The sequence below is a fragment of the Schistocerca cancellata genome, chromosome 5, assembly GCF_023864275.1.
Source record: "Schistocerca cancellata isolate TAMUIC-IGC-003103 chromosome 5, iqSchCanc2.1, whole genome shotgun sequence".
NCBI lineage: Eukaryota > Metazoa > Arthropoda > Insecta > Orthoptera > Acrididae > Schistocerca > Schistocerca cancellata.
In genome coordinates this window covers 577822585-577833536 of record NC_064630.1, presented here as the reverse complement: position 1 = coordinate 577833536, position 10952 = coordinate 577822585, and the positions used below count along the sequence as shown (strand labels likewise).

The following is a 10952-nucleotide window of genomic DNA, read 5'->3' as shown; positions in this document are numbered from 1 at the left end:
TCGAGAAATAAATAATCAAATTTTTCATTAGGAAGTAAATAAAAAATTTTATTCATAAATTATTGACCATGTAAATGAAGTAAAAAAACGTGGAAATCCATTAGTTAAGAAAGCGATGCAGCTTATATATTTAAATCCTTAATTTTTACTTAGCTTATATGTTTATGAACTTTGAGTTTTACTAAGGATCTATGCTAGGCTATAATATCTGTGAACTTCTAATTGTGGCCATTCGTGCAATCATGGCGGATCTTCCACCACCAGTGAGGGTATCTCCTCTGATAAAGGTAGAATTTGTTTAAACATCGTTCTAAAAGTGAAAAGAAAAAAAGCCGTTGTAGAACAATTCTCTCAGTATAAACATTATTAAAAAGTAATTCTAACTTAACATGCGTTATATTTACATGGTAGGACTGTAGTCCTCACTCTCTCACTGAAATTGAATGTGAGATTTTTTCCCATCGGAAAGATGTGTATACGGTTAACGTATCGGATGTGTAGATGTGATAATAGCTAATAAATAATTTAAAAAATCGATGTTAACCATCTGACTGGAAGTTGCCCATTAGGGATCTGGCAATACTTTTGTGGTTCAATATACTGTACCGTCAATGTCGGACAGCGTTTTTCCGAGAGGATACGGCATCAGATCACAGATTTGTTTCAATAGACGGGATGTTATCGCGTTGAGAAACACGAACGGCCGGGACTGTAGGTGCAAATTATTCCGTGAGAGTTTAGTAACAATGTTTAAAAAGCCGGTATTAGGTGATGGAATTTATTCTTCAGGCCTCCTGTCGCTCCAATAAGAATTGTGGAGAAAGATCGGGATAAGTAGTTATTCTTCTAGCGCACAGTATGCAGTTGGACCGGGAAGAAACCCCATAACGTGATGCCATTCCTGAATCTCTGGTACTTATCATGGCATCATGCTAAATGTATGTACATTTCAATGTATTTGGGAATATCGTTTGGGCACACGGATAAGAGTGAATTTGAAAAACACTTAGCGCACCGGAGAAGTAACATATAATCAAGAGAACCTGCCTTGTCCTCTAGCCTGCCATTTGATTATGCAGATAAAGCTACATGCAGGCATCTTAAGAGTGACAAACAGCTTGAGTGATCGTGTGTGAAAGAAGGCAGTGCGTGTACCTCCCATAAATTATTTGCTCTGTGCATCTACAAAATTATATAAATTGGTATTGAGTAAACTTGAAAAATTGTGCTTTGTCCTGTGTCTGCAACTGTTGGTAAAGTATTAGATTGGTAACATTGAACCTGCTGATACCACTTGTTCGCCGTCACCTGTGTCATCATAACAGAGGACATAAACCACTCGTCAAAATCTGATATATGTAAAATAGGCCCCATAACAAAAATTATAATTCATGATTTTACATTTGTTGTTTTTGCCAGTTAACAATGAAATTATCACCTCAATCACAAATGCTGCTCAACTGTTATGTTAGGCTATATTTTTCACTCGAAGCACTGATATAGAGCCCCGGTCCTGATATTTGGATGAAATGGAGTTAATTTCCCCTAGCTAAACATAGCAGACTTACATCAGCCCATTGAAGTAGCAGAGACTTTCCTTATGAAAGTCTTTTTCCATAGGACACACATTTTAGGTCAAACCTGGGCTAGTGTGTAGTATCGCCCCCTCCTCTTGAATCTTGGTTATGGCGATACTGATCTGTACAATAGCCCGAAGTCTAGGTTAAGTTGAATGGGAATAATTTTGTTGAGAGTTGGTGAAACCAACGAAAGAGAATGTCACATGCCAAATAAAAGCTCTGGTGACAGGCTGACCTGTGACCTGTAGCACTTTTCATTCTAAAAAATAAATTCAATTCAGAAGCCTGTACTAGATAATAGAGAAGTCTCCAAAGAGCAGTTTGGTGCACGTTATGTACAAGTATTCTTAAACTGTTAAAAATTTCAAAAAGGTGACTCCACTACATAACTTTTACCCTGATGTGTTAGATGTACATTTCAAAGTGAACTATTGTTTGTGCGCAATATCGGTGCTATCACTTTCATTCCATGCAAAGGTTATCTTGCTGGTTGGAATGACGTATTTTATTCTTCCTCTATTTTTTGACTACCCACTGAAGCCAATTCTGTTTTGTGAAGTGCACCATAACGAAGACTGTGATTTTATAAATATGTATGTGAACCACAAGCACATTGTCTGAATTACTGTAAAGGCAACGCACACACCTATTCTGTACTTAGGAATAGTATACACAGACAGTTGTAAGCCATGTAAAAAAGCAACACACGTAAGGGCAGTAAGCAGTATTTATGAAACATGGAAGTATACCTCTCACTGCTTTCATACACAGATGCTTCTATCAATATGTTAATTCAAACTTAAGTGCAGTTAAGTATGTATCAGGCTCTTCAGCTTCATGATATTGTTGGCAGTTGGTTTATGTCGGTCATAGCCAGTCGACCATATTATACTGTACCCATTGAGAGTCGTGGAGTCTAATGATTTCTTTTGACAGAATATGCAAATTGGTTTGTTTCCAAAATGGAGATTGGGAAGTAAGGCTAACCAGTACAATAGCCAAAGGCCTGGGTTAATTGGGAAGGTGACAGTTTGGTTGAGTTGGTGAACCCAATGAATTTGAATGGAAGAAAACTAAATTTCCCGACAGCCTGTTAAGCAATGAAGTCCAAGGCTTAGATAGGGTTTGAATGTGACAGTTTGGTGGAGAGTTGGTGAAGCTAACGACTTAACACAAAAATAAAGTTGCTGCCATAGATTGATGTGTCGTGTAGCCTGAGAAATAAGTTCATCATTGCAATAATGTTATGTGTCTTATTTGCAGTTTCAATAAAAATTCGGATGGTGTGGTTAAATTCTAATCTTGCAGAACAAAATAGCAGGTAGACCTAACTTTATTTACAAAGAATAGCAAATTACAAGTGAGCATTCGCACTGGCTACCCACAACCAACTTGTGATTCATTGCATTCGCTTCCAATCGCTCATTGCAACAACTGTTACCAACAGCTGCATGCAGGGGGAAAGCCGTGGTATATTAAGTGCACTTGTACCTTAGTTCCAGAGTTTGTTTTGCATATCCTCTTTGTCACAGTGGAAAGTCTTTTCTCTATAAACTGTGACATTTTCACATCCTGAATTGAATAGCCCCTCATCTGTGAACAACTAGTATGCTCATTGCCTCACCTTCATCAGTTTTGCACAGTTTATCATAAATTTATCTGGTGTTAAGATTCACACAGTTGAGGAATTCAATTACTGTTTGAGATTCTTACATGTACCGCCCTTTTAAATCCACACAATTGCTGCATCTTCCTAGTTAAATCATTCTTTCATGGTGCATGCACAGAAGGCAAAGATAGTTGTGTAGCTGTGATTCAGGAGTAGAACTTACTTTCTGTGTGATTTATCATATATTCTTTTCTCCTCATTATTCTTGATGCTCTATCAGAAGTGAAAAAATAGATTTAGAATTGTTGTCTTGGAGTTACTCATCAATCTAGCCTTCTGTTAAAATAGGACTAAAGGGTCTCAGAACCTAATCATTAGTAGGGATTAATTATATCATTTACATGTAGATCTGTTGCTTTTTGGAGAGAGGTAATCTGTTATAGAAAATTAGCAGAACTGATGCTATTGGCATTGTTCGTAAACCTAGTTAATATTTCTAGTTTTCCAATGAGGTTAAAGGCATGTCTTCAGTATAATATAATTGGTGACTTTTTGACCTTTACTATTCATTATTTGCACAACAGCTGGTCTTAGCATCATACATAAGACTGGGATTTTTAAAAATTTGTTATTAAAGAAATATATAATTATCATTTCATACAGAAGCCTCAGTGCCCAGAAGAAAATAAGTATTTATTGCAACTGCATGCATGGGCCAACTATGGTTTATTAAAGCTTTTTCCATTATGGATGTGGAATGGTGAGATTTTGGTGTATAATGGGTATCAGAAACAACTGCAGCCAGTCATCTTTTGTGATGGTAAATTATTTTTATTTTACCACTACCAGTTTTGAGATGCCCAGCAAATCGTACGTGATGTTCGTTTGTAGCCCTATAGAGATCAATTTGTGATCAATATCTGGAATTACTTACATCTTAATGTCAAGTCAGTGGTAATTCTTAAGTCAAACATTGAAAACTGTATACCATCTGATGATGGGTCACACCAACAGATGAGTCACTAGCTAATTCGAAACCGGTTCTTGGGGGGGGGGGGGGGGGACGCTATCAGCAGCAAAGGTGACTGGTTGCAGTCATTTCTGGTAACCACTATGGTTTATTGCTGTAATAGCAGTATTATGATGCGATTTTTTTATTTGTTTTAGTTTGGCCGATGGAGTTTCCTTTTGGCTGGAGTGCTTTATGGGGCATCAAGACAAAGATCACTTTCCAAGAAAGAAGCTGCATTGCGAGAAATAGAGGAAAAAGAAAAGGCAATTCGTGACGCTAAGTTAAAGGAAGAAAAGGCTAGATTAAGTAAAAGTAAGTTTAGCAGTAGTCGATCATAATGAGAGCTGTGGTTCTCACTAGTTTCCTATGAAATTTTCACTTATTTTTATACCCTAACTGCAGTGGATGCACTAAGTTTTGCTATTCCTCTTTTTCAGTTGAAATGGCAGAATTGGCACGGGCTGCTGGAGTGCAACCAGAACCATAAACAATTTGTTGTAGAATTAAATGTAGTATTACACATTGCTCTATATGGATATTTGTGTATATATGTATGCTAACATTATATTGTGTTGAAATAAAAGTATAAATCTTTGTATCTAGTTTGTCGGATAGATGAAAAATCCCAGTTCGTTTGCATATTGTTTACACAGCCAAATGTTATACATCATCTACAGAATTTTGTAATATATAGGCACTATATATTATTATGTTTGGATCATTCTAGTGTATATGTTTAGCCATTTTATGTGAAGCTTTTGACTGTCCAGCCAAAGAGCTGACAAAGTGAAAAGATTGGAAGTATGGGAAAAATTTGCCGTGTGTGAAAAAGTATCATTCTGAGAAGAGGTTGAGGATAATAATGAAATTGAAGGTTAAATCTTGCAGGACATCCTCTTATGTTTCTTCTACATGATTGATATTTAAATGCTTCTTCTGGGATCTTATTCAGGATCTTCTGGTGTTCAGTTAACCAAGCACTGTCAAGTACCAGTGTCGTGTTCACTTATGAAAAGGAGTCTTCCTATGCTTATGCTAAAGAAGTGGATTTACTGAATAAAATTCTTCTGGCTACTGTTAGTTGTCATTGGATAGAAAGTAAAACAGGCATAGCATGAGATGGACAATGTTTATCAAACTCTGACTGTCATGCCACAGAGGTGGTCTCCTGGTTGTAGTTTGTGTTTCTTGTGCACTGTTGCCGTGTATTTACTTCCTTGATGACAGGAAACCATGAAGCAGGAAGCCCATGCCTGTCTTCCCTTTATAAGTTACTTATGTTCTTGGAAATCTCAATTGCCTCTTGGGCTCTTCAGTCACCTTTTATATTTCTCAATGGATGCAGAATATCTGATGGGAGTCACATGATCAGAAATGAAAAATCTGTGTGAAAAATCTGTGTTCAATTTCCATGTATTTGTCACCACATACAAGTGCCTGTGCCTGCTGTAGTAGCTTTGACAAGTGGATGTACTTTGCACATGGTCGTGAACACGTGTTCTCCTCATGGTGCCCCATTGCTCTTTCTAACAAACTTTTTACCACTAGCAACTTGCTGTACGATGTTTTCCACTCTTCCTCTTGATTTTTGTAGCCCAACACCAGAGAGAAATGCTGCCGTACAGACTTTGATGACTTTTCCTTGCACCTTAACGGAATATATAAATTATCTTTCTAGAACACTGCTCAGTTTTCCTTTTTTTCTGTTTGGTGCAATTTGGAGGTTCCATTGAGGTACTGAAATAACATAATTGTTTCGCACGTCAAAATTCCCAAAGTTTCAGAAGCCATGGAATATTGTGGAAGCCACTTCTCCTATCTTTGTTGTGCATTTCCAGTGGCAAGCACATTGAGGTCCCATTTCTCTAGCAGCTTCTTTCCTTTTGATTGCATCATTTACCTACACTTGATCTTTAAAAATAAAAGTGATGTCCATGTTACAGCATTTTTATGAAACAAATCCAATTTGTGGTGACAATAATACATTATTATTCTGTGCTGGTTCTGCTAAATAATAATTTTAACAATAATTATTATTTAAGTAAAATTCAGATGATTTTTTAAAGTTCTTTGATTCTGGTTAATATCTGTTTTAATGCATATGAGATTATGCTGGTGTTTGTGTATCCCTTTTACTCAAATCTGGAGTCGGCTGCCACGACCTTAGCCTTAGCAGGGGAGATGACTACACCCTTAACAGGAGTTTGTTTTCCACATTGCAGTAGTTAAAAAGAATGCAAAAATCACTAATAGCATGAACCTTGTATGATTAAATGATGGCGTCCTCTTGGGTAAAATATTCCGGAGGTAAAATAGTCCCCCATTCGGATCTCCGGGCGGGGACTACTCAAGAGGGCGTCGTTATCAAGAGAAAGAAAACTGGCATTCTACGGATCGGAGTGTGGAATGTCAGATCCCCTAATCGGGCAGGTAGGTTAGAAAATTTAAAAAGGGAAATGGATAGGTTAAAGTTGGATATAGTGGGAATTAGTGAAGTTCGGTGGCAGGAGGAACAAGACTTTTGGTCAGGTGGATACAGGGTTATAAATAAAAAATCAAATAGGGGTAATGCAGGAGTAGGTTTAATAATGAATACAAAAATAGGAGTGCGGGTAAGCTACTACAAACAGCATAGTGAACGCATTATTGTGGCCAAGATAGACATGAAGCCCATGCCTACTACAGTAGTACAAGTTTATATGCCAACTAGCTCTGCAGATGATGAAATGTAGGATGAGATAAAAGAAATTATTCAGATAGTGAAGGGAGACGAAAATTTAATAGTCATGGGTGACTGCAATTCGACAGTAGGAAAAGGAAGAGAAGGAAACGTAGTAGGTGAATATGGAATGGGGTTAAGGAATGAAAGAGGAAGCTGCCTGGTAGAATTTTGCACAGAAGATAACTTAATCATAGCTAACTCTTGGTTCAAGAATCATGAAGGCAGGTTGTATACTAGGAAGAAGCCTGGAGATACTAAAAGGTATCAGATAGGTTACATAATGGTAAGACAGAGATTTAGGAACGAGGTTTTAAATTGTAAGACATTTCCAGGGGCAGATGTGGACTCTGGCCACAATCTATTGGTTGTGAACTGTAGATTAAAACTGAAGGACTGCAAAAAGGTGAGAATTTGAGGAGATGGGATCTGGATAAACTGTCAGAACCAGAGGTTGTAGAATGTTTCAGGGAGAGCATTAGGGAACGATTGACAAGAATGGGGGAAAGAAATACCATAGAAGAAGAATGCCTAGCTTTGACAGATGAAATAGTGAAGGCAGCAGAGGATCAAGTAGGTAAAAAGACGAGGGCTAGTAGAAATCCTGTGGGTAACAGAAGAGATACTGAATTTAATTGATGAAAGGAGAAAATATAAAAATGCAGTAAATGAAGCAGGCAAAAAGGAATACAGAAGTCTCAAAAATGAGATCGACAGGAAGTGCAAAATGGCTAAGCAGGCATGGCTAGGGGACAAATGTAAGGATGTAGAAGCTTATCTCACTAGTGGTTAGATAGATACTGCATACAAGAAAATTAAAGAGACCTTTGGAGAAAAGAGAACCACTTGTATGGATATCAAGGGCTCAGATGGAAACCCAGTTCTAAGCAAAGAAGGGAAAGCAGAAAGGTGGAAGGAGTATATAGAGGGTTTATACAAGAGCGATGTACTTGAGGACTATATTATGGAAATGGAATAGGATGTAGATGAAGATGAAATGGAAGATGTGTTACTGCATTAAGAGTTTGACAGAGCACTGAAAGACCTAAGTCAAAACAAGGGCGCGGGAGTAGACAACATTCCATTAGAACTACTGACAGACTTGGGATAGCCAGTCCTGACAAAACTCTACCATCTGGTGAGCAAGATGTATGACAGGCGAAATTCCCTCAGACTTCAAGAAGAATATAGTAATTCCAATCCCAAAGAAAGGAGGTGTTGACAGATGTGAAAATTACCAAACTATCAGTTTAATAAGCCACAGCTGCAAAATACTAACGCGAATTCTTTACAGAGGAATGGAAAAACGTAGAGGCTGACCTTGGGGAAGATCAGTTTGGATTCCGTAGAAATGTTGGAACACATGAGGCAATACTGACCCTACGACTTATCTTAAAAGAAAGATTAAGGAAAGGCAAACCTAAGTTTCTAGCATTTGTAGGCTTAGAGAAAGCTTTTGACAATGTTGACTGGGATACTCACTTTCAAATTCTGAAGGTGGCAGGGGTAAAATACAGGGAGCAAAAGGCTATTTACAATTTGTACAGAAACTAGATGGCAGTTTTATGAGTCGAGGGACATGAAAGGGAAGTAGTGGTTGGGAAGGGAGTGAGACAGGGTTGTAGCATCTCCCGATGCTATTCAATCTGTACATTGAGCAAGCAGTAAAGGAAACAAAAGAAAAGTTTGGAGTAGGTATTAAAATCCATGGAGAAGAAATAAAAACTTTGAGGTTTGCCGATGACATTGTAATTCTGTCAGAGACAGCAAAGGACTTGGAAGAGCAGTTGAACGGAATGGACAGTGTCTTGAAAGGAGGATATAAGATGAACATCAACAAAAGCTAAACGAGGATAATGGAATGTAGTTGAATTGAGTCGGGTGATGCTGAGGGAATTAGATTAGGAAATGAGACACTTAAGGTAGTAAAGAAGTTTTGTTATTTGGGGAGCAAAATAAATGTTGATGGTCGAAGTAGAGAGGATATAAAATGTAGACTGGTAATGGCAAGGAAAGCGTTTCTGAAGAAGAGAAATTTGTTAACATAGAGTATAGATTTAAGTGTCAGGAAGTCGTTTCTGAAAGTATTTGTATGGAAGTGAAACGTGGACGATAAATAGTTTAGACAAGAAGAGAATAGAAGCTTTAGAAATGTGGTGCTACAGAAGGATGCTGAAGATTAGATGGGTAGATCATATAACTAATGAGGAGGTATTGAATAGAATTGGGGAGAAGAGGAGTTTGTGGCACAACTTGACTAGAAGAAGGGATCCGTTGGTAGGACATGTTCTGAGGCATCAAGGGATCACCAATTTGGTACTGGAGGTCAGCGTGGAGGGTACTAATCGTAGAGGGAGACCAAGAGCTGAATACACTAAGCGGATTCAGAAGGATGTAGGCTGCAGTAGGTACTGGGAGATGAAGAAGCTTGCACAGGATAGAGTAGTATGGAGAGCTGCATCAAACCAGTCTCAGGACTGAAGACCACAACAACAGCAACAGCATGAACCCATGAATCTACACTGGACAATACAGCAATTCAACAGCTATATAATGACGAGCCACAATAACCCCTGTAGTGGGCATATATAGTAGAGTTGAGTCTGTATAAGATGATCCCTGGTAGCCAACAGGACTGTTCCAGCTTTCAGATGCATAGGGCTAATGGCTGCAGGCAAAAGCAATAGTGATCTGTGTAGCTGTGACAACACTGTGCCTTTACCATAGATACATCGACAGATGCGTGTTACATGATTGGTTGAAGTAGGAGCATGAAGCTGCTTTGCCCAGCATACTACATGTCGGGGGATCACCATAGCTCAACTTAACTTCAGTGGTCCCTATTACAAGTATAACAATTGTTCATGGTTAAGGGCTCCAGATAAATATCTAGGAAATAGCCCCATAGTAAATGGTTCCATTAAATATTGGTATTATTTAACACATTGACTGCCACATGCATAGTGATGGATGTTTCCCCACCGGGCTAGGCATATGGCGTTCGGCATAATGTCCTGCTGTGGCCACCGGTGAGTATGCAGTGTCAGGTGTAAGACTCTGCTTTGAACACCACCAGCCTCATGACAGTCAACGTTACATATAGTACTGCATGTCATGATAAGCCACAGTCACGTGCAATAATATGGCAAGCCGCATAATTACCTTTTGTTGATGCTTACCTCTGATAATGATGTGATATCATATGGATTTGCCTGAGCATCATCACGTGAGGATTCACTCTCATAACAATCGGCTTCCTTATCAGTTCCATAATTCATTTTTTCTTCCACACTCCTCGTGTTGTTTCCTCTGCATCATAGTATTGTTTTGTGGCTTATCATATTAAAGCACAAAAAATTGTGTGTTTTGTATTGATGTATGGTTTCTTCAAATATTACTCTGCTAGTGGCTTTGACATCTAGCAGATACAAAAAGTGTAAAAATCTCAATATTGCTTAGTGAGTGTCTTAACATTATCTAGTCTTGAATGCCTCGTTTCTTCAGCATAAGAGAGAAAACACACACACAGTTTTATCTGGTTTAATGCACTCAGCTGTAATAGCATTTTTTTATTTTTTTTAGCATTGTGGCATGTTAGGCTTAGGTAAGGCAGTGAAGATTTCAACTTGTATGATAAGACTTATGCATTATTTGTCCAGCTATAATGGAACTGTATTAGATCATGGTTGTTCTTGGTACTGAATGTGTGGCTATGCTATGGCAGCCATACTGTGAAGTTTTGTAAAGCTGAATATACAATGACCTCTGTGTGTCATGTTGCACATTATCTTCACTGCCCTCTTTTGCAATATATGTATAAAAAAAGCGTTGGTTCTCATTTGATGACCACACAGTGTGGTGCCTTATGCTGTATGATTGTGCATAATAAACATTTTAGCACTGGAATATTAACACATGACAGTGCCTACCTGCATTGACCATTAAGGCCGAATTGTGCAAATGATATACACTACGCAGACATTCCAAGTAATGTGGGTTTTCCCTACATTTATTACCACCACAAAAATTATG

At 38.2% G+C, this 10952-nt stretch overlaps 1 protein-coding gene across 1 annotated transcript; it reads left to right on the top strand.

Annotated features, from left to right (window-relative positions):
• Positions 1 to 198: 198 nt before the first annotated feature.
• On the top strand, positions 199 to 4799 carry LOC126188221 (ATP synthase subunit e, mitochondrial). Its single transcript, XM_049929772.1, has 3 exons — positions 199 to 287; positions 4357 to 4513; positions 4639 to 4799. The coding sequence occupies exons 1-3, from the start codon at positions 243 to 245 to the stop codon at positions 4686 to 4688; spliced, it is 252 nt and encodes an 83-aa protein (XP_049785729.1). The 5' UTR covers positions 199 to 242; the 3' UTR covers positions 4689 to 4799.
• The last annotated feature ends 6153 nt before the right edge of the window (positions 4800 to 10952 follow it).